We start from the raw sequence: 24,280 nt of genomic DNA on the forward strand, positions 1-24,280 counted from the left end.
GACATGTTGGCGAAGTCGCTCTGGTGCTAGCCCCCGCAGAAAGGAGTGGATGCTCAGTTCCTCTCGGGCTGCAACCGGAAAGGTGGGGTAGCCGCGTTGGGTGTAGAGCTGTACATCAGCTGCGAAAGCCCCCAAGCTCTCTCCGTCATGTCTGTAGCGGCTGGCTAGCTGCTCTCTGCTCTGCTCGACGGAGGTTCTCTTCCCGAAGCGCCGTTGGAGAGTGGCAGTGATGGCTTGGAGCTCCCGACGATCCTCTGGAAGTAGGTCAGCAAGCACCTGCAAGGCAGGACCTTCCAGGGCAAGGGCCAAGTGAGTAGCAGTTTCCTCACCGCTCCATCCCCCATGGAGGGCAGCCAACTCGACCTAGGCGAGGTAGGGTTCCAGTGGAGTCAGCCCACTGTAACATGGTAGCTTTACTGGCGTTATGGGTAACGGTCCGCGTCTCCCGTGGTCAGGGTTGCAGTGTGTAGACCGGCCCACACTGGTGCCGTCGACTCGCTAGCCTTTCGCCGTGCCCCCAGCTTGAGGTGCTCCAGCAGCACGCTGGTCTTTAAGACTGCACGCTCTAACTCGACTATGCTTCGCTCCATTATGGCGTCTACTAGACTATAAATCCCACTTGCTGACACCAATGTAGCAACCCACGGTTTATGGGAGCTAACTGTGGGAGGCGGTGAAGCTAAAGCTAAGGCTAACCCTAACTGACTTAGCTAACACTTGCTGGGCCGTTACAATATTTTAACTTGAGAATCGATATTTAAAAATTGGCCGTCAAGATCGAAATATCGATATTTTGGTATCGATCCGCCCATTACTACTTCAAACTCTGTTATGAAACTAGAGGAACAGAATTTAACTGTGTCTTCAGTTTAATGGTGCAATAGTGTGAAGCAATATTGCTGCTGCTGCTGCTGCTGCTGCTTCTGGGACACTGTCCCTGCTTCAGTCCTCAGTGTTGAGACAAACTAAGAACCTGCATCATATCAATAATGAACAAAGTGTGATTGTTGTGCTACATTCTGACTGGTGTTTCTGTGGATCTGTTCTCTAATTAATTCATGGAGACCAAACCAGTCAAACACTCCTGAACAACCAGTGTCCAAAAAGCCAAAAAGACCAGAGCGTCCCTCACATCAAACTGCTTGATGTTTTAACTACTCGATGCAGTAAATTGGAACTTTTATTTACTGCATTTAGTTTCCTTTTTAAAGTCGTGGTTTCTTTTTTAGTTCACTTTTAGGGAAACGTTTAGTTAATAAAGGGAAGTGTGAAGTATCAGTTGTTTTGTTTCTGGTCACTTTGAGTTACAGCTGTCACTTCTCACCACCTCAGACACACAGATCTATGTAGAGGATATGTGCAACAAATAACTGAATTAAATGTGAGGGGTTCTGATGATCGAATGAAAAACTCAAGACTTTAAATGTTCATAACGTTTCCAGAAACACTGTAACTGCACTGATAAGATAATAAAATAATATACATTTTCTCTTCTCTGTATCACTATTGAAATAGACAATAGTGAATGAAAGACACTTGTGCCCTCAGCGGAATTATTTAAATCAGCCTTGACCCACTAACATAAAATAAAAGAGTGTAAATTATTTTTAATATTCTCAAATATTTGAACTGAACAATCAAACAGGTTCCAGTGATTTTAGTTGTTACAGCTCAGTGTAAATGTTTTATTGCTGAAATTAAACGTTTTTCTAACTGTTGTATGTAGATGGAAAACTGCACCATTTATTTCTCAGCTTTTAAACATTCAGGTTAAAAAGAGGAAATTCATGTTTCCGAGGTCACGTGAACGTCTCTGAGCCGAGTGATCGGAAAACAGCTGAGTGGCTCATTTTCACACTGTCGACTGTAAGTGGCTGAACATCTTTGGAGATTTTTCTGGATGTTACGAACCAACAAACTTCATCCTAAATCTCAGAGAGATGGTGTCTTCAGCCAATCAAAACCATCGACCTGATCTTCAAAATGAAGTTGAGGACGTCTGTGACACTTGCGTCTTTCCTGGTAAAATTCTTCTAAGTTTCTAATTTTCAGTCTCTGTCGCTCATAAAATAATTTCAGTGTCTCTTCTTATAATACACTTCAGTCTGACTCCACAGTAGAAGTTTCACCTTTTTACAGTTTCAACCTACAAACTGAGAAGTTATAACCTTGTAAAAGTAGAATTCATGGCAGAGCTGCTGTGTTGGATTGTACTTGTCCAGGATGTGACAGCTGGGACAGCTGTGCAGCCCCCCATGACCCCCCCATGACCCACGAGCAGCATAAGTGGTTAAGATAAAGACCATAACCATGGTACAGTTTAGTGCACAGAGAGTGAAACAGTGGTGAAGCTCATGTTTAACACGTCCACACTCATCACTTTACTGCTGTGGTTTAAGCTTCTTCCTCATGATTCTGCTTAGTATCAAGTGACACAAGTCATTTGACTGGAAGTTGAAGTAGAATGTTGGGAACTTTGGGTTTTCTAGCAGAACTAATGGACTTTGATTGTAAGAAGTGATAAATGTTTGTCGTCAAATGTTGGTGAAATAATACCAATTAACAAATGTTATAAGAGTGAAAAGATAATTTAATAAATAACGTTGACTGAAATTAAATCTTTCACTGTAGCAGCCATGAAGTTAAAATAATATTTAGTGGAAAATATTTATAGGTTATAATCTGGACAATCTGGATGTGGATTGGTTCAGACTCTAGACCAGTTCAGATAAAGCTTCAATAACTAAGCTGAATACTTTGTAGTCACTGGAAACACTTTAGGTCCATCTGTTTATTATTAATAATAGTGAATAAAAAACTGCAGTGTTGTTGTAAACAGATTTAAAGGACATTAAATGTGTTTATTAGTGATGGACAGAAGCAGTTTTTGAAGGACAGTGACATCTGGTGGCTGATAAATCTTACTTCAAACCTTCAGGACTAAAGGATTTTCACATCTTTAATGTCCTGTTTGCAATAAAATAACAAGAAACCTGTGTGTTATTATCAAATCTATAAGACTTTTGTTCTTATAGAACTTCAGCAGAAGTCTTGTCTGTGTCTACCTGCCTAAATGCATTGAGTTGTTGCCATGTGATTGGCTGATTAGATATTTGCATTAACAAACAGTTGGACAGTTGTACCTAATAAAGTGGCAGGTGAGTGTAAGTAAATGTAGTAAAATTCTATGTGGGAGAAAAAACACTGACAGTCATGAACTGGCCTTAAAGGACGTCACAGTAGATATTGACTTCTGCCTGTAGAAGCTGCTTTGTTGGAAATATGTGTTGGTTTTTTAATTATGCAGCTTGTTAAAACAGCAAAGCTGATGGGCAACTTAAAGCTTTTACACAGTGATGTACATCCACACAAACATAGTAGGTTAGGATTTAAATTTAACATCTGTATTTTTGTCATAAAGAAAAAAAACTACACTACACTTGTTGCTGTTACGGTTTGTATAAGTCATTTACAAGGACCCAAGTTAGGAGATGGCAAGAGAAGGTGTAAAGAAAAGGGTATTTATTAATAAAGAAACAGGTGGGTTTAACACAACTGAAAATCACTTCAATAGTAGGGTAATAAACTTTACAGAACTAAAGGCGGTGACTGCCAACCTCGATGCCAGAACCGGAGCAGGAGCCGGAGCTTAGGCGGAGGTTGACGACCTAGGGGTCGGAACTGGACAGACCAGAAGCAGAGCAGGTGCCAGAGCAGAGGCTGCTGACCTTGGCGCTGGAACCGGACAGACAGGAACTGGAACCAGAGCAGAGGCTGCCGACCTCGGTGCCGGAACCGGGGCAGGAGCTGAAGCCAGAGCTGAGGCTGCCGACCTTGACACCGGCCCTGACAGGCACCGGCCCTGACAGACAGGAACTGGAACCGGGCGAGCGGCAGCTGGCCCCAGCATCCAGACAGGACCTGGACGATCAGAGACAAGACAAACAGAGACAGGACAAACGGCAGCCGACCTCGGTAAGCAGGACAGAGGTGCAGGACGTGTCGACCTGGGCGAGCCCCTCCGAACAGCTGGCGACGTTGACTTGGGCAAACCCCTCCGAACTGCTGACGCCGTTTGACCGTACAGGAAGAAGAACAGGGTGGCGGTGTTGACCCGCACAGGAAGCGGGACAGAGGTGCAGGCCGTGTTGATCTGGGCAAGCCCCTCCGAACAGCTGGCGGCGTTGACCTTGGCGAACCCCTCCAAACTGCTGGCGGTGTTGGACCGCATAGGAAGCAGAACAGGGGTAGCGGTGTCGAGGTCGGGAGCTGGGGAAGGTGCGGCTGAGCCAGGGCAGGAGTGACACTGTCTCCCCTCACCTCTATAATTGGCCACCAGCCAGGGCCGGGAGCTGATCACTTGCCCTACCTGCTTGACCTTGGCCAAGCGTGTCTCAGGGTCTGTGGCCTGCATACAGGAGTCCCATAGGTAGGTGAGCAAGTTCATGACTATCGGGAGTTGTTTGCGTAGTTCAGAGACTGATGCCTGATCATGAGGCGAGGGGGAATTTGTCGACCGAAAGGGAGGACCACGCTGCTTTGCAGCCCTCGGTTGTGCTGCCGATGGGTCGACAGACATAGGAACAGACATAGGCACAGGAACGGATAACGGACATGGGGACATAACAGTAGAGGAGACAATGAGAACAGGAGACTGAGATGAGTTCAGAGACTGCGGTTTGGCCCTACGCCTACATCTGGTGCCCAGAGGCCGGGAAAGGATGGCGAGGCAAGAACCACTAAATTTGTCCTTCAACTCTAACTCAGAGCGGTACGGAAACAGTATAAAGGCCTCTGTGGCATCCATGGAGAAAGAGAGACGAAAAAAAACAAAAACTCTTGCACGTCTCTGGGTCCTTTTTTTGTCTGGTTCGTAATCTTACGGCTGCTCTTTCTCTCCACCTCATTGTTTTCTCTCTGTTTGACTCCTTCACTTTGTGACAGTGTCTAATTCAAAGGTCAGAGACAAAAACCTTCTTCTCTTTTTCCACAGATACTGGTGATGAACATCTTCAGTGGACATTCTCTCACATGTCATCGAGCAGAGTATCAGATAGGAAATGAATGTTGTCCTATGTGTCCTGCTGGTAAGATCCAACTGAATGTTAAAGGGACATTTCAATGATAAAATGTCAGTGATATTTAATTAATAGTTGATTTTCTTTACAACAGGAAGTCGAGTTAAAATTGATTGTACAGAGTTCAGAAGTACTTCCTGTCTGTCCTGCTTGGAGGGAACATATATGAATCAGCCCACTGGACTTAAACGTTGTTTCATCTGCACAAACTGTGATTCAGGTATATTTCTGTCAATCTTTTGTAATTATTAGTAGTTACTACATGACCAGTTAGGACATGTTTAGTGTTCTAACAGGTTCTTTTTATTGAAGGACATGTATGATGACAAAGTTCATTGGATCAACTGTTAAAGTCAGCTGAGACATGCAAGAACATTTTGAAATCTTCTATTTCTCCTACTTTTCCCTGTGAATTTATGAACAATGCTCCAAACTGCACAAATGTGTTGTTTCCCAAAGACGTCAGAAAGATCATCTTATCTGGTCTCTAACAGAGATCCTGCATTTCCACATGTACTGTAACATCTATGTGTTCACAGATTCTGGTTTGAAGACAAAAACATCATGTACAACAACATCAGATGCAGTTTGTGAACCACTGGAGGGATTTTACTGTGTGGACTCCACAGAGGACACGTGTGTGAGAGCACACAGACACAAAAGCTGTGAACCAGGACAGTACATCAGCAGAAAAGGTTGGTTTTGAAATGAGAAAACCAAAGTTCACCAAACTGAACTAAACCATCATGGATTCCAAACCCTGGTCCTGAAAAATTGTCTTTCTTCAACCCACCCTCATCTAAGATGGTGTCTTCCAGCTTCTCATTAATTAAACACACCTGATCCAGGTGACCAGCAGTGCAGGGACAGACAGAAAACTATCAGGACAGTTCCCACAGGTCCAGGGTTTATGATTTGTCCAACTGTTCCCATGTTAAAGAGAGAGTGAAAGTTATTGGTCCCTGAATGTGTCTAACCTGCACATATCTGTATGTTCACAGATCACAGAGCTTTTGTGTTTGCTGAACATGTTTCTGTATGTGATTTGTCTTTGCACAGGAACATCCTCCTCAGACACTGAGTGCTCTGACTGCACTGATGGAACATTTTCAGATGGAACATTTCCAGTTTGTCAACCACACACACAGTGAGTGAAGCTTCACATCAGCCACTGACACCTGATTTTCTTCCTACTGCAGTGACCTCATGGTGTCCTACATATTTCTGTAAATGTCCTGTCATTCCAGATGTGACTTAAAGAATCTTCAGCTGATAAAGGCAGGAACTGCTTCAACTGATGCTGAATGTGGAGAGAACAGATCAAACCACACAGGAACTTTGATCGCAGGTGTTGTTTTTTTAATTGTGGTCATTGTACTTCTTGGATCAGTTTTGTTTTCTTCTCTACAAGAAAAAGAGGAAAAAGAATCTAAACACAGGTAAAAAAAAAAAACATGTTTCTGATAGATCAAAAAAATGATCAGTCAAATCAATTAAGTTGTTCACTAAAGACTTTTTTTACTGGTAATGTTTTATTACAGCAAGTAAAGAAATGCAGACTTTCACAATGTGTTATGTGTCTTCACTGTTCTTACTGCATTTCACTGTATTTACAGTAACAAACAGGAAGGTTTTTTCCTCCCTCGTCATTATTAATGTCAATCTTTCATCCATATTTCACAAAAAGGAACCATTGAATGGAGGAGAGAAAACTGTGGAACCATCTGTGCAGCAGAATGTGTCTGAGGACAAGACGACCCTGATATAAACCAGTGTTTCTGACACTGCAGAGTAAATGTTTTCTAGAATCCAGTTCTAATCAATGTGGATCCTGGTACATTGTCTTTGCAGTGTGTAGAAAAAACATCCAGGTGAATTTTCAGCATTGTGCTAAAAATGAACATGTTGCAGCTGCTGATCTACAGACTGGATCATTATCTCACCTGGATGTCACTGTACTGATGCTACATTTAGTCTGGAATTCGAACTGGGAACCTTCTAGTTTTGTGGACCAAACAAAGAGGATCTTCATTCATTGGACAGCTGTGAAGGAGCATCTCAGTCCAGGTTCTGATGTTGGGACCATGAACCCTGCTTCATTCTGTCTTGTCTGCCAGTAATTTTCAGGCTGCTTTGTATTGTTGATTTTATTTTTATTTATGTTTAAAAAATTAATATAGACTTTTGTTTTTTCCTACTGCACAAAGTTTTTGCCCAACATTTACACATGTTGCTGCTGTAACATGGACATGTCCCCAATGTGGGACAAATATAGGTTTAAATTATCTTTAGTGAGGCCACAGAAACATGTTTTCATACAGCATCTGACTGATCCAGAAGAGCACGACTCCCTTCTCCCATCCTTCCCACTTTCTACAGAAGCACCACAGAGAGCTCTCTGACCAACTGCATCTCTGCACGCTGCAGACTGGAAGTGTCTCCAGAGACTGGTGAGGACAGTGAAAATGATAATTGGGACGTCTCTTATAGGAGATAGGACACAAATGCTGTCTCTGGCCCTCAGCATCATCAGAGACGGCTCACACCTCCAGCAAGGACTGTTGTCCCTGCTGGTCTCTGGCAGGAGGTTGTGAAGTCTGAAGAGCAGAACAGCAGGTTTTTGCAACAGTTTATTAATATTAAAGATGCAATATTGGGGCTCAATTTTGTTGCTCATCGCCTGCTCATGGAAAATGCAGTGACTACTACCTCATGTATAGTGTTTTATGGTGTCTTTTTATTTCTATTATGTTTACTTCATCATGCTAAGTAATTAGTAATTAATTACTTTTTTAGTCATTATTATAACATAAATAATACCAGGGTATTTACTTGAGACATTTTTCCTTTTTGCAGCTCTGTTAGTTATTTTAATTCTCATGACCTTTTTTTTTAGTCTATGACTCTGACGTTACCCTCGCAATCAAATGCATCAAAGTCTCACATCGAAATTGTGGCGTTATTGTTTCGAGTCTGAATCTGAGTTCAGGGGTTGAACGACTGTACAATCAAATGTAAATGTTATGACCGTAATAACAAAATCCTTTGTTCAATCATTTCGTAACATGGCCCAGTGTATTGTTTTGTTTTTTTTTTGTTGTTGTTCTTTTACTGTTTTCTGTCTTTCTCAGCAACAACAACTAGCTGCCCTGATATTATTCAGCCACCTGACTCTGTATATTCTTAAGAAACATATGTGTCATCACTAGGTCTGTTTAGCTTTACTGAAAAGATCAGACTGTATTCAGTGTTTTCACCAGGATGATTCACACAAGCATGAATCCATGGAAAAGCACGAGGACGTGTCCTACTGCAGATTTAGAAAAGATTCAATAGGAAGAAAACCCTCTGTCCTATTATCACAGTGTCAGTCGCCTGTGAATCACTTCCATGAACCTCAATGACCAGAGGTCACACAGTCACTGTCTATGTTTCATCCCTACTGAGCAACAGGATCAAGCTTTAAAATATCTTACATTATGAATAAAACAACTGATTTTATTATGTGGCAGTTCAATGATAATTCATAGCATTAAAATAAGCAGGTGTTTATTTTTTTCTGACTGCTGTTTTCGTCAGTTTGATTCTTTAATTCATGTTTTATAACCTTTATGGCTGTGTTCTGTGTATTGATAGAGATGGGCCTGTGTGCCTTCAGATGGAAAGTTGTAAAAGTTTAATAAATGTCAGTGTCAGTCAGGCTGAAGGCAACAACTTTAAATGAAATAAACATGATATGTTTAACAAAGTCACATGATGCACTGAATGTCACACAGCTTTACCAACGTCTTTGTGTGTAATGAACTAAAGACAGACAGGCAGTGCTCTGTATGTGTGACCCACACAGAATAGAGTCATGACATGTTTAGTCACGGTGAGGTAAACTCTTACATTATTCCTCGGTGGAACTTTCATGTTACAAACCTGTAGAAAAGGCAGTTAGTGTCAGAATCCCCGACTTCACTTCCGCCCTCAGGGCTTTTATTTTGTCACTTCCTGTTTCCTGGTCCCGTCTCTTTGTTCCAGCTTTACTAATCACCGTTCATCAGTTTCACCTGGTTTCACCACGTCAAGGACTATTTCAGGATAACCTGTTACACTTCCTCACTGAAGGGGATTTTTGGAGTTCTGCTTCTCACCACGGCTACGTCCCACGCACCCGCTGCCAGGACGAGATTCAAGAGCAGATTCTTTGCTGGTACCTGTGATGATCCGTCCTGTAGCTCACGAGTCGTTGAACCTGAATCAGTTGTCAAAAGGTTTATTTAAATGTTGGGTTTATATTTAGCTGCTAACCAAAGACCATTTTATGTTAAACAGGACACCTGACCGTGGACCCACCTTCTTTCCTTGTACTGTATGTTCCCAGACCTGCACTCTCCCTCTCTCTGCTTCTCCTCTTCTGTCTCTCTAATCCTCAGTCTCTGCCCTTCATTCTGTCTCTAACCATCAGTCTCTGCCCTTCATTCTGTCTCTCTCGGGATCGAAGTCTCTTTTCCTCTGTCTCCCCGTTTCTTTTCTAGTTCCCTTTGTTTTAGATTATTGCATTGCTCGTTTATTTTGTCCTTTCGGTTTATCCCGTAATTTCACGGTGGATTTGGCACCTTTTTGTAAAACCCACCTTCCCTCCCCAATTTCTACCGGGTTTTACCGGCACTGCGCAGCTGGGGACGGGCTGGTTTCCGTGTCGTATTAAGCCACTTCAACACGGAGGAGCAGCGCGCGAACCTCCGACACTGTGGTCAGTTGGCGCCACTCTAGCAACTTCCACCCCATTAAATGATGGCATTGGTCACTACTCCCTGTTTGTGTCGTCACCAGGTTTCTGATGTCTTTCTGCCTTCAATTAATCTGTTGTTGTATTTAGTTCGTTTACATTATTTAATGATTTAATTTGGCTCATTGTCTTCATGTTTAGTTTTGTTCAGTGTGTTGTTCTATGTTTAATTTCACTCAGCCTGGTTCACGTTTAGATATTTAAGTGTTCATGGTTCACTTCTAACTGTTTTCATTTTAGTTAATATTGTTACTGAGTTCCCACCATTTATCTTTTTTTTAGTTAGTTTAGTTTCTGTCAGAGCTGGAATCACAAATACAAATAACCAAAGTAAAAGTGAAAGAGCTTTATGGAAATCCCCTACAATCCCCTGGCATCTGTCCAGACAAGTTCTGCCTCTTTGGAATTAAAACTCTTCCTTTGGCTTCACTTAGCTAATTATTTAAATCAGCCATGAGCCACTAACATAAAATAAGAGTGTAAATTATTCTTGGATAGATCCATGTTTGTTTCTCTCTCCAGGTTCCTCATATTTAAAGTAGAAGTCAGTGACCATGTTACAGTACAGACAGTTTCTAAGTAACTGACACTTTAGTGACATTCGAGATCTGAAGATTTGCAGTTTGTGCCGTTTGCTGTCAGTTGACACCATAAGAAAATCATGTTGCTGATGTTATTTGAGTTTCTGAGTGAGACAGACCCTCACCAACAATGGGAAGTGACTGAATTTCTGTTCAGGAAAAGCCATTGGTCCAGTAAGACCAGTAAGTTCTTATAATACTGGTGAAAACTGATGGGAAAATGTGGTTTTGTTTGTCAGTGACATGAGGCCAAACAGATTTTCAGAAAGACTTTCAGGAGAAAACGTTTGACAGCTGCATCTTTGCATTGAACTCAGGCAGTTTGTACGAGCGCTTCACCACAGCTGCTTTGAACTTTGTGCTTTAATTAAGACACAAACACCTGTTCTGGGCTTTTTATGTTTCATTACTGATGCTGAACATGTCACTGAATAATGTGAGCTGGTGTAGACATGAAGATGACTTCATTTATTATTTATAGCAAGAATCATATTTCAGAGAGAACTGATCTCTGAGGATAAGAAAGTGGACAATGTGTTACACAGCTGCTTTTCATTGTTTCATTGTTCACTTAAAGGCGACAGAATGTTGGACAGACAGTGACGTTTTGGACACAACGTTACAAAACGGCTGTGTAGTTGGACTTTATGTAGAAATACAAGTCATAGAACAGATCCTCCCTGTTTGTTTCTGCTGTGCTCGGTGGCTATTGGTGTTAATGTTTTCTAAGCAAGAGACAGTTTTTTTTTTTTACCTTTCTATCATTTGACTGAAGGGGCCATGCAACATTTCCATCGTTCTTCCATAAGAAATGATCTTATCCGACCTCCTGGTCAGTGCAGTTTTAAGTGTATAGGTGTATTTCTGTTTTTTTATATCTCTACATAAAAAAAAAAAAAAAAAAAAAAAATAGTTAATTCCAAGTCATTTGATTGCATCTACTGACATCTATGACACGCGTGTGTTTACTGTGATAAATAATTGAAAGTTTGTCTTGATTTGAATTTTATCATTTGTACAACACATTTCTCCCCTTTTCTGTCTCTATTCACTGATTTTTTTATTTTTTTTTAAATTTTTTTATTTTAATCTAAACTGTAAAAACCAGTTTCCAGTTTCTTTGTAAGAGGCTGTTTGATGCAAAACATTAGTTACTGAGTCAGTGTTTTTTCTTTGTAAAGGGATTTTAGTATCTGAAATCCAGTGGACCATGTCTGAACCAGTCATCTGGAGAGAACCGTTTTTATTAGATGTTCGTTTCTGAGACTCACCACTCTTAGAGTGAATTATCATGTGTTTCATTTGATTTTTTTCATGCGAATGTGAACTGATCCCTTTGTTAATAAAACTGCAGCTTCCGGGTATTTGAACCAATATTTGAACTGATAACCTTCAGTTATTCTATTTATTTGACAGTAAACAGTCAGCACAGACGGTTTCAGTATCACTGACAAAACCTGTTTTAGTTGTAACAGCTAAGATTTAGATAAGATAACAAGTTTTTCTTACTGAAGTATGTAGATGGAAGACGGCGCCATTATTTCTAAACTTCTTGAAGGACGTCTTCACTGATATTAAACCTGCTTCTTTTGGTTCTAGTTTGGGTTTTACCTGTAAATGAATGCCATTAAACTTTAGTTAGCACTAAACTGCTAACTAAAAAATGCCTCCAGGTGACATCACTTGGAGGAACCTTCAGTTCAGATTATGTCGTCTTGTTGCTCACAGTATGGAGTTTGTAATCATGGTTAACCTGCTTTTCCAGGGCTCCTCCAGATGACATCATATGAACTCCTTATGATGAAACATTCCTCATAGTGATGTCATCTGGAGTTTTCAGCTAGAAGCAGAGAAATATTTTAATATAGTGAAGTCAGATGGAAGTTTAAATAATATACATTTACACCCCAAACCAGAGCTATAGAAAGCAAGTTGAAAATCGGTGCAGTTGCCCTTATAACATTTTGGGCTACACTACAGAGAGGATATAAAAGTTGTGACGTAACCTGTCCAACCAAGGCCCGGCAGCAGTCGGTATAACATTATTCTACCACTTCATGTCCATTGTCCTTCTATAAGATTTCATTTAGTGCGGTTTTTGGCTGTATGTCTCTTGTTCTATTTTTAGATGTTTCCACATAAGAAATTTTTTTTAGAAAGTTCATGCTGATTTTATTGTCATTTTATAAACCACATTTATTCGCTGTGTTTCACTAGTAAACGGTTTGACTCTGCTTCAATCATTTGATAATCAAAATATATATTTACAAAAATGTATAAATTGAAAATAACTTTGCTTTCTTCAGAGAAGCTTCGCCACCTTCACTGTACTTTTGTCAGGATGTGGTTCAGGCAAAAGTAAATTTTATTGTTACTTTGTTTTTTTGCTTATGGAATCAGTGTCACCTGTTGATCCCCTTGCTGTCTCTGGGTTGGGGGGAGGATCCAGGTGTGTTGGTGTGGAGTTTGTTTTTCTTTTGATTGGACACTGGAGGTAACGAAGACTTCAGCGTTTATGTGGCCGCAGCATTTTAAATAGTCTACTGGTCTGCAGGTTTAGGCTTTGTTTTATTCTGCAGATATGGTTATTTTAAAGTAATAAAATTAAGTGTAACCTATTAACTTTTTGGTGTAAATATTTGGGGTATTTGTGTTAGTAGTTGCATCACTGTTTCCTGCTGTCCATTGTGTTGTGTCCATCATTGTGTTAGGTTGTTGTTGTATGACAGGTGGACGAAAAGATCTGGGAGCGCGTCCTGTTACATAGGAACTGTTTTCTTTTTGTATAACGTGTATTTTGTCATTGGACAATGATGGTTATTGGGGAGTATATGATAACCCGCGTGGGACTGTATTTAATATCATAAAATAAAAGATTGTGATTTTAAGTTTTTTTTTTTTGTTTTTTTTGAGTTAGTGATTTAGCGTTTGGGACTGAGCTCTCAGATGCTACATTTAGTTCCTGTTTTGTTTTTGTTTGGTTTTTTTAGCTCGATCTGGAACATCAAATCCAAACTGTAAGCTACAGTCATTCCACTTTTGATGTTTGTGAACCAGTGGATGTTCATTTTTGATTCCCAGATTAAAACTCAGTATTTAGAGTGAATTGTGATCTGAGTTTTATTTCTTTATTAGTTTCACGTGAGTGAGACCTGATCACACTGACAGGTTCAGAGTATTTACAAACCTTCAAATATTTGAACTGAACAATCAAACAGGTTCCAGTGATTCTAGTTGTTACAGCTCTGTGTAAATGTTTTATTGGTGGAATCAAACGTTTTTCTAACTGCTGTATGTAGATGGAAAACTGCACCAATTATTTCTCAGCTTTTTAAATAATCGAGCTACAATTATTGTTATTATTATTTTTTTTTTTTATTTTTTTTAATTGTTCATTGTTTATTCAAAGACCAGAACTAGTCCTGAGAGACCAGTATGGCAGTTGACCATGGACCACAGGGTCAGTGGTTCAATCCCTGCTCCCGGCTACAAGTCGAAGTGTCCTTGGGTGAGACACTGAACCCCAAGTTGCTCCCGGTGGGTCAGGTGAGCACCTTGCATGGCAGCCACCGCCATCGGTGTGTGAGTGTGTGTGTGAATGGGTGAATGGGAAGCTACATTGTAAAGCGCTTTGGATAAAAGCGCTATATAAGCGACTATTTACCATTTACCATATGGTACCGGTGGACACTCGTGTACAACTACAAATACGTGTATTATTGTAGTACAGAAAACTTCACAGTTTAGTTTTTACGTAATGTTTTATAAAGAACAGACACGGATGCAGCTGTATTAAGACACTTAAACGGAAATGTCTCGTCTTTGTTTGACCTGGTGTCTTAGTGCCGCCATATTGTTGTGTATTGATTTCTAATGTTAATACTTTTAATGTTTTAGCAGCAGCTTGTTTCAGTCTTTACTGCACCACTGAAAGAGGAGGTGAAGGGTGGAGGAAGAGAAAGAGCTTGTTCAAGCTCAAACTGTTTGACAGTTTTAAAATATTGTTTTTATTTTACTTTCAGTTTCCAGCCCACGTGACCTTAGACACTAAATATGCAGCAGTTGCAGCAACAAGCTGGAACATGAACATAACATTGTTCTGTCTTCTCTCTCAGCCTCTGCAGATAAACTCTGCCACATCAAAATATTTGTAAAAAAAAAAGTCATTAAATCACAGTATAATGAACAATGGAGATTAAAGTGGACTAAATTCTCCATCAGTCTTCAAAGAGAACATTAAACTAACTTCTGCCTTCTGGTTAATCTCCACACTAAAGTTGTCTTTTATCAGAAAAAGTCTGATGTTTGTGTTTGTACCACACGTCTTTAGAGCATCTCTCTACAAAAAGAACAGTTTGATCTGAGCATCACAAATGTTACAGTGTATAAAGAACAAAGATTTCATCTCATGAGTCCATGGAGGCTCAGATATAAAAGATCCCAGTTCAGAATGTTTTGAATGAGCCATTGTTGACATCTGTCTGATATTTGCAGGTTCCTGTCCCATGTTTCTACTAATAACCAAAGCTGGAGCAGATTTATGAGTAAAAATGATTGAATTTCTCTGGGTTACATTTTACCTGTGTCTCCAGTTTTCATCTGAACACACACAGGACAGGTACAGTTGTGAATAAATACAGAAATGAGAAAATTATTCCATCATCATGAGATAACAGCATAACAATGTAGCTGCATCAATGGACGTTCTTGGCTTCAGTCATTTTAACCAAAGAGGCCAAGTTTGTTCTTGAGCAAATGTTAATAAAGTCGATCTCATACCTGCTGTTTAGTGATGTTTTACAATAAATGTTTCTTTTTATTTCCAGATGTTGTTCATGTTTTTGGATGTTACAACACAACAAACTTCATCCTAAATCTCAGTGAGATGTTGTATTCAGCCAATCAAAACCATCAACCTGCTTTTTAAAATGTCTTTGAGGACGTCTGTGACAGTCACGTCTTTCCTGGTAAAACAGTTTATTACAGTAAATAACTAGAAGCTTGTCTTCGTGTTGTTTTTGTCTTTTATTGCTCCTCCTCCTCATTTCTGATCTGAAAACCTTTTTCATATCCTGATTCTGATTCTGATTCTCAGTCTCTGTCCCTCATAAAATAAGTTCAGTGACCAACAATAAACTGAGAAGTTGAAGCTTTTTGTTCAGAGAAACTTCAGCAGCTTCACTGAGTGAAACACTGTGGGGGTGAAATGTAGCACAGTGTGTCTGAAATAGTGATCAGTGAGAAAGTTTGATGTAGGTGAGTTTTCTTTCTGCTGGTGGGATGGAAGGACGTGTTGTGTTGCAGGTCATTGTGGTTGTTTCCTCACTGTGTTCAGTCTGTTGTTGTTAATCATCACAGATCAGCAGGTCAAAGTCTGCTGCATTTCAGCTCTGTGATCTTTAATCTGAGAAAAATACACAAACCTTCAGGACAATCTGGATGTGGATTGGTTCAGACTGTAGACTAGTTCAGATAAAGCTTCAATAACTAAACTGAATACTTTGTAGTCACTGGAAACACTTTAAGTCCATCTGTTTATTATTAATAATAGTGAATAAAACACTGCAGTGTTGTTGTTAACAGATTTAAATGACATTAAATGTGTTTATTAGTGATGGACAGAAGCAGTGTTTGAAGGACAGTGACATCTGGTGGCTGATAAATCTTACTTCAAACCTTCAGGACTAAAGGATTTTCCCACCTTTAATGTCCTGTTTGCAATAAAACAACAAGAAAAAGACTTTTGTTCTTATAGAACTTCAGCAGAAGTCTTGTCTGTGTCTACCTGCCTAAATGCATTGAGTTGTTGCCATGTGATTGGCTGATTAGATATTTGCATTAACAAACAGTTGGGCAGTTGTACCTAATAAAGTGGCTGGTGAGTGTAAGTGCAGTATGTTGGGTTCATTCCCTCAGGTTTCCTCTCTTCTTATGTGCTTTAATCAGCATCTTCCTCCACTCACCTCCTCTTCCACTTGTTGCTCTTTATTTCTCTGCTCTTTCTCTCCACCTCATTGTTCTCTCTCTGTTTGACTCCTTCACTTTGTGACAGTGTCTAATTCAAAGTCAGAGATAAAAACCTTCTTCTCTTTTTCCACAGATACTGGTGATGCACATCTTCAGTGGACATTCTCCCACATGTCATCGAGCAGAGTATCAGATAGGAAATGAATGTTGTCCTAAGTGTCCTGCTGGTAAGATCCAACTGAACGTTAAAGGGACATTTCAATGATAAAATGTCAGTGATATTTTATTAATTGTTGGTTTTCTTTACAACAGGAAGTCGAGTTAAAATTGATTGCACAGAGTTCAGAAGTACTTCCTGTCTGTCCTGCTTGAAGGGAACATTTATGAATCAGCCCACTGGACTTAAACATTGTTTAAGCTGCACAAACTGTGATTCAGGTATATTTCTGTCAATCTTTTGTAATTATTAGTAGTTACTAAGTCTGAGCAGAGATTTAAAGACTTGTTGATTGTGATGAACTTAAACATTACAGATTTTCTATTAATGCTAATTAAACTTTGGATCCAGAAACAAAGGCCTCTAAAATACTACATGACCAGTTAGGACATGTTTAGTGTTCTAACAGGTTCTTTTTATTGAAGGACATGTATGATGACAAAGTTCATTGGATCAACTGTTAAAGTCAGCTGAGACATGCAAGAACATTTTGAAATCTTCTATTTCTCCTACTTTTCCCTGTGAATTTATGAACAATGCTCCAAACTGCACAAATGTGTTGTTTCCCAAAGACGTCAGAAAGATCATCTTATCTGGTCTCTAACAGAGATCCTGCATTTCCACATGTACTGTAACATCTGTGTTCACAGATTCTGGTTTGAAGACAAAAACATCATGTACAACAACATCAGATGCAGTTTGTGAACCACTGGAGGGATTTTACTGTGTGGACTCCACAGAGGACACGTGTGTGAGAGCACACAGACACAAAAGCTGTGAACCAGGACAGTACATCAGCAGAAAAGGTTGGTTTTGAAATGAGTAAACCAAAGTTCACCAAACTGATCTGAACTAAACCATCATGGATTCCAAACCCTGGTCCACAGTGAAAAATACTCTTCTTTGTTTTCTGACCTCCCCACAGCTGATCACCTGGATCAGATGTTCAGTTAGTCAGAAGTTGGAAGAAACCAATTTGCTTTGTCTTTCTTCAACCCACCCTCATCTAAGATGGTGTCTTCCAGCTTCTCATTAATTAAACACACCTGATCCAGGTGACCAGCAGTGCAGGGACAGACAGAAAACCATCAGGACAGTTCCCACAGGACCAGGGTTTATGATTTGTCCAACTGTTCCCATGTTAAAGAGAGAGTGAAAGTTATTGGTCCCTGAATGTGTCTGACCTGCACATATCTGTATGTTCACAGATCACAGAGCTTTTGTGTTTGCTGAACATGTGTCTGTATGTGATTTGTCTTTGCACAGGAACATCCTCCTCAGACACTGAGTGCTCTGCCTGCACTGATGGAACATTTTCAAATGGAACATTTCCAGTTTGTCAACCACACACACAGTGAGTGAAGCTTCACATCAGCCACTGACACCTGATTTTCTTCCTACTGCAGTGACCTCATGGTGTCCTACATATTTCTGTAAATGTCCTGTCATTCCAGATGTGACTTAAAGAATCTTCAGCTGATAAAGGCAGGAACTGCTTCAGCTGATGCTGAATGTGGAGAGAACAGATCAAACCAGACTGGAATTGGGATCGGAGCTGTTGTTTTTTTAATTGTGGTCATTTTACTTCTTGGAGCAGTTTTATTTTTTCTCTACAAGAAAAGGAAGAAAAAGAATCTAAACACAGGTAAAAACAAAAAATGTTTTTGATTTAAAAAAAATATGATCAGTCAAATCATTAAGTGGTTGATTTAATATTTTTTTTTACTGGTAATGTTTTATTACAGACAGAAAAAAGAAGAGCAGAAAGTTTTTAAGTCTTCACTGTTCTTACTGCATTTCACTGTATTTCCAGTAACAAACAGGAAGGTTTTTTCCTCCCTCATCATTATTAATGTCACTCTTTTATCCATATTTTACAAAAAGGAACCTATGAATGGAGGAGAGAATACTGTGGATGCATCCATGCAGCGGAATGTTTCCCTGATAATAACATGTAGCCAGTGTTTCAGACACTGCAGAGTAATTGTGTTCTAAAATAAATTATGCTATATTATATATAGCGTGTTTATCCAAAGCTCTTTATAAGATTGATTCCCATTCGCCATTCACACACTAATGGCGGTGGCTGCCATGCAAGGTCACCTGACCAACCAGGAGCAACTTCAGTTTGTTGCCCAAGGACAGTTCTAATCAATGTGGATCCTGGTACATTGTCTTTGCAATGTGTAGAAAAAACATCCAGGTGAGTTTTCAGCATTGTGCTAAAAATGAACATGTTGCAGCTGCTGATCTACAGACTGGATCATTATCTCACCTGGATGTCACTGTACTGATGCTACATTTAGTCTGGAATTCAAACTTGGAACCTTCTAGTTTTGTGGACCACACACCGAGAATCTTCATTGATTGGACAGCTGTGAAGGAGCATCTCAGTCCAGGTTCTGATGTTGGGACCATGAACCCTGCTTCATTCTGTCTTGTCTGGCAGCCACAGAGTTCACAGATGGACCAGATGAAGCTGAAACTGGATTTTATCTGAAATAAGTAACAAACATCTGGAGCAGTTTGATCTGAACTGTAACATGATGAGACAGTTGGTCACATTGGTCAAACTGCACATTTATAAATGTAGTTGACACACATTCTGTGGCTGTAACAGCTGTAACAGGGCATCTTATGGATTAAATGTGGCAGAAACATGAAGGATGGGAAAGGTGAATGAAATCACACCCTGCAGACTTTTACTCTACACACTGTTTCTGACAAGAAGCAGGTTGGAACATTTTAGAAACATTTTATACATTTTTATAAATTACTGAAGTTTCACACTTTGACCCATATTTTGCTTCATATACTTCACTCAGAGAAACACAGAAGTATATGTTCAGAAAGTGTTTCTGTGTCATTTGCTGCCATGATGTTTGCAGCAGAAGTGAAAAAAGTCTTTAATGGTTCGAGTCTTTAATGAGAGTGAGCTGATAAATGTGCTGCTGAACTGTGGGGAAAAGGTTTGTTTAACAAAATGATGGAGGAGATGAGAGGAAATTGTGACATGACATCACAAAAGGAGCTCTGTAAAATATGAACATGCACATGATTTTCACACAACTGTACTTCTACCACACTGAGACACTGCTGACTAACATGATGCTGTTTAGAAGAGAAACTGCAATAACGTGAAGCCTGATGGAATCATCCGTTTGATGATTGTTTACTTATTTGTATTGTTGATTTTCTTTTTATTTGTATTAAAAACATTAATATAGACTCTTGTTTTTTCTAACTGCACAAAGGTATTTGCCCAACATTTACACATGTTGCTGCTGTAACATGGAAATGTCCCCAATGTGGGACAAATATAGGTTTAAATTATCTTTAGTGAGGCTACTGAAACATGTTTTAATACAGCATCTGACTGATCCAGAAAAGCACGACTCCCTTCTCCCATCCTTCCCACTTTCTACAGAAGCACCACAGAGAGCTCTCTGACCAACTGCATCTCTGCACGCTGCAGACTGGAAGTGTCTCCAGAGCATGGTGAGGACAGTGAAGAAGATCATTGGGACGTCTCTTATAGCAGATAGGACACAAATGCTGCCTGTCTCTGGCCCTCAGCATCATCAGAGACGGCTCGCACCGCCAGCAAGGACTGTTGTCCCTGCTGGTCTCTGGCAGAAGGTTTTTGCAGCAGTTTTTCACAGGTTCGTCATGAGTTTGAGTTTATGTTGTAGACTCAGTGCAACACAAGACGATCTGTGCAATGCAATATTAAAGGTGCAATATTGGAGCTCAATTTGTTTGCTCATCGCCTGCTCATAGAAAACTGGGGTCACTACTACCTCATATATAGTGTTATTTTAAATGTTTTTTTTCTTCCTTCATCTCATAATCTTATTTCTGTTATTGTAGGCTACCCCCCACCCCCCACATACATGAGAGGTGATGTAAATTTGGCACTGGAAAACTTATAAAAAGGGGATGTTGAAGAAGAAGATGAAGCCGGAGTATGTGGAAAGAACAAATGATGGTATTTATTAACTAAATACTAAACAGAAGCAAAATCCCAGGTGATCAGCTAAATTTAAATAAAAAAAAAAATGTATTTAAAATTGACCAAAGCCAACAAGACATTATTTAAAAACCACAGCCTGAAAAGGGGAAAAGACAAAACAACTCTATTTAACTACTGTGCATTTTATGCTTTCACCATTGTAGACTGTACCACCTGACCAGGTGAACATGGGGTGAACTCACATAAGAACCTTTTCTTATGTGACCTTTTCACAATGGGACCTTTTCACAATAATGTTTACTTCATCATGCATAGTAATTATTTGTTTTTAGTGATTCTTGTAGCACAAATAAAACCAGAGTATTTACTTGAGACATTTTTACAAAGCTATTTGCAGCACATGTGCACTGTTTTGTTTTTTATTATTTTTAGTCTATGACCTCTGACGTTATCTTGTGACTGCACGGTGCCTCACTAATGCACTAAATGTGAGGCTGGTTGGTTCACTCACATGTAAAAACTGAGACAGAGTCTGTGATTTAATTGTGTTCCAGGTGTCAGACTGTGGAGTGTGTGTTCCTGATAGTATGAAAGTGAAGGGGTTCAGAGTTTAGTGCACAAATAATTGTAGAGACAGACTTACTCATGTCCAGGGTCCTAAAGAGACTTCACTGCAGAGTATGTAGCACAGTTAAAATACACTCAATGTTTATTAAATAACAGTTTCTACAATTAACAATATCAGCAAATCACAAAATCTCATGTTAAAAGAAAATAAATTATACAAAACTTGGCTCATCTCAGGCATAAAAAGCATTAATGCCACAAGTAAATAAAAAAAACATTTAAGCAAATAAAAAGTTCATAGATAATAAAGACTAATGGTTTAAAGATTAAATCATGATTCCTAAAGGTGAATTCATGTAACTTTTCTTCATGTTAAACTAGTAAAGTTTCCTTTTGATATTCAGCAGTAACTGAAGAAGCTGCATCTGAATCTGAATCTGGATTTTCATTATGTCTGATCAGTTTAAAGAAGCTCAGTGTCTTAGTGGAAGTGATGAGTGAACTCAGAACATAGAGCCAACGTCTTTGTGTGTAATGAACTAAAGACAGACAGGCAGTGCTCTGTATGTGTGACCCACACAGAATAGAGTCCCAGTTTAATCTTCTTGTTTAACATTTATTACAAACCTATTTGGATTAGTATAACCTTCCCCATGGTCAGCAGTCTGATATGAGATCCTGACCAGGCCAGTAAAGGAACATTTGTTACTGAGGCATCGTCTTCAGTTCCCCTCTCTCTGTGTTTTTGTTCCCACTGTTCATGTTCTCACTTTTCTTCTATTCTCCTTTCTGGAGCATTCGTTAGTTACCTTAGTTTCTGTTTACTCCTTCAGTAAATCCTGTCTACATTCTCCTTTGTTGTTTTGCTGCTATTGGTCCATATAAAATTAAACTGAAAATGTGACAGGCAGAGCTGGACTGACAGTATAAATAACAAATGTAAAAGGCATCTGCCCAGAACCATTCTGCCTCTTCCACTAAAACTCTTTCTTTGTCTTCACTTAGCTGAATTATTTAAATCAGCCTTGAGCCACTAACATATAAAGTGTAAATTATTTTTGAACAGAATTCCATGTTTTTTTTCTCTCTCCAGGTTATTTAGATTTAAACTAGAAGTCAGTGAACATGTTACAGACAGTTTTCTAAGTAACTGACAATTTAGTGACATCAGAGATGTGAAGCTGTGCAGTTTGTGCTGTTTGTTGTCAGTTGACACCATCAGAAAATCATGTTGCTGATGTTATTTTAGTTTCTCTGAGTGAGACTGACTCTCACCAACTATGGGAAGTGACTAAATTTCTGTTCAGGAAAAGCCATTGATCCAGTAAGTTCTTATAATACTGGTGAAAACTCATGTTGCTTCTTATTTCACAGAAAAATGTGGTTTTGTTTGTCAGTTACATGAGGCCTTCAAACATTGCTTCAGCTCTGCACTCACATACTGTCCTCCTCCCCAGTCAGATGATCATGAATTTGCCAAACTGATTTTCAGAAAGACATTTAGAAGAAAATGTTGGCCTGTTTGTTTCTGCTGTGCTCAGTGACTATTGGTGTTAATGTTTTCTAAGCAAGAGACAGTTTTTTACCTTTCTATCATTTGACTGAAGGGGCCGCTCAACATTTCCGTCGTTCTCCTATAAGAATTTATCTTATCCGACCTTCTGGTCAGTGGAGTTTTAAGGTGTATTTCTGTTTTTTTATTTCTCTACATAAAAAAAAACTTTATCCCAAGTCCTCTGAAAATTGCATCTACTGAAATCTATGACGCGTGTTTACTGCGATAAATAATAAAAAGTTTGTCTTGATTTGAATTTTATCATTTGTACAACACATTTCTTCCTTTCACTGTTTCTGTTCACTGGTCAATTTTATTTTTATTTCACAAGGATTTGGTTCAGTGATGTAATTGATGGTTCAAACCAAACCTGTTCTTTTTTTTCTTGCTTTGTTCTTTGACAGGAAAAGTTTGATTCAACACCTCTTTCTTGTAAACCTGTCAAAATGTAACATAATTCAAATTAAATCTGAGTTAAATTTAAATTAAACATGATGAAAACTTCCCATGATTCTATCAGAGAATCTAAACTGTAAAAAACAGTCATTACATTTTGTTTGTAAGAGGCCGTTTAGTCACTGAGCCACACGTGTTTTTATCTTTATAAAGAGACTTTTGATCTTTGAGAACCAGGGGACGATATCTGGACCAATAATCTAAAAAAAGAACCTCCTCCTCAAATTCATGTTTCCGAGGTCACCTGAATGTCTCCGAGAGCAGTGACGGTTAAACAGTTTCAGTGGATTATTTTCACACTTTCGACGGTAAGTAACTGAATTTTTGTTATTTGTTCAGTCAAAGACCAGAACCAGTCCTGACAGACCAGTATATTAGTATGGTACCGCTGGACAATCGTGTACAACTACATATACGTGTATTATTGTTGTACAGAAAACTGCGCAGTTTAGTGGTGACGTAATGTTTAATGAAGAACCTGTTTCCGGAAACGTCGCAGTAAAATCCAACGTGTTTCTTTCTGTATTTGAAACGATGGAGTAAATGAAGACATGATCAGTCCTGTTTGTGGACACCAGGACAGAGGGACAGACACGGATGAAGCTGTATTAAGACACTTAAACGGAAAGGTCTCGTATTGATTTCTAATGTTAATACTTTAATGTTTTAGCAGCAGATTGTTTCTGTCTTTACTGCAACAATGAAAGAGGAGATGGAGGCAGAGAAACAGCTTGTTCAAGCTCAAAAACTTCCGGACAGTTTTGAAATATTATTTTATTTTACTTTACATCAGAGAGAACATTAAACTAACTTCTGCCTTCTGGTTAATCTCCACACCAAAGTTGTCTTTTATCAGAAAATGTCTGATGTTTGTGTTTGTACCACACGTGTTTAGAGCATCTCTCTACAAAAAGAACAGTTTGATCTGAGCATCACAAATGTTACAGTGTATAAAGAACAAAGATTTCATCTCATGAGTCCATGGAGGCTCAGATATAAAAGATCCCAGTTCAGAATGTTTTGAATGAGCCGTTGTTGAGGAATATTCACAAATCACATCTGTCTGATATTTGCAGGTTCCTGTCCCATGTTTCCACTAATAACAAAAG

General features: G+C 39.3%; 2 protein-coding genes across 14 annotated transcripts in view; both read left to right on the plus strand.

Moving 5' to 3' along the window:
- Positions 1-1,863: 1,863 nt before the first annotated feature.
- On the plus strand, positions 1,864-6,536 carry LOC137139074 (tumor necrosis factor receptor superfamily member 14-like). Its single transcript, XM_067525805.1, has 6 exons — positions 1,864-2,022; positions 4,994-5,087; positions 5,173-5,298; positions 5,618-5,773; positions 6,138-6,225; positions 6,326-6,536. The coding sequence occupies exons 1-6, from the start codon at positions 1,984-1,986 to the stop codon at positions 6,519-6,521; spliced, it is 699 nt and encodes a 232-aa protein (XP_067381906.1). The 5' UTR covers positions 1,864-1,983; the 3' UTR covers positions 6,522-6,536.
- Positions 6,537-6,829: 293 nt separating this feature from the next.
- LOC137139072 (tumor necrosis factor receptor superfamily member 14-like) overlaps positions 6,830-24,280 on the plus strand; it is a 69,872-nt gene continuing 52,421 nt past the window's right edge. For 2 of the 13 annotated variants that reach the window (XM_067525802.1, XM_067525801.1), the window contains exons 1-7: positions 13,846-13,982; positions 14,931-15,403; positions 16,537-16,630; positions 16,716-16,841; positions 17,271-17,426; positions 17,887-17,974; positions 18,075-18,265. In XM_067525802.1, coding sequence (XP_067381903.1) covers positions 15,365-15,403; positions 16,537-16,630; positions 16,716-16,841; positions 17,271-17,426; positions 17,887-17,974; positions 18,075-18,265 — 694 coding nt within the window. In that variant the 5' untranslated portion in view covers positions 13,846-13,982; positions 14,931-15,364. Of the gene's footprint in view, positions 9,338-9,587; positions 9,900-13,845; positions 13,983-14,930; positions 15,404-16,536; positions 16,631-16,715; positions 16,842-17,270; positions 17,427-17,886; positions 17,975-18,074; positions 18,266-18,365; positions 20,283-20,490; positions 23,480-24,280 lie in introns of those variants that run through there. The other 11 variants (XM_067525794.1, XM_067525793.1, XM_067525800.1 and 8 more) reach the window with 11 other exon arrangements.

The sequence above is a fragment of the Channa argus genome, chromosome 13, assembly GCF_033026475.1.
Source record: "Channa argus isolate prfri chromosome 13, Channa argus male v1.0, whole genome shotgun sequence".
NCBI lineage: Eukaryota > Metazoa > Chordata > Actinopteri > Anabantiformes > Channidae > Channa > Channa argus.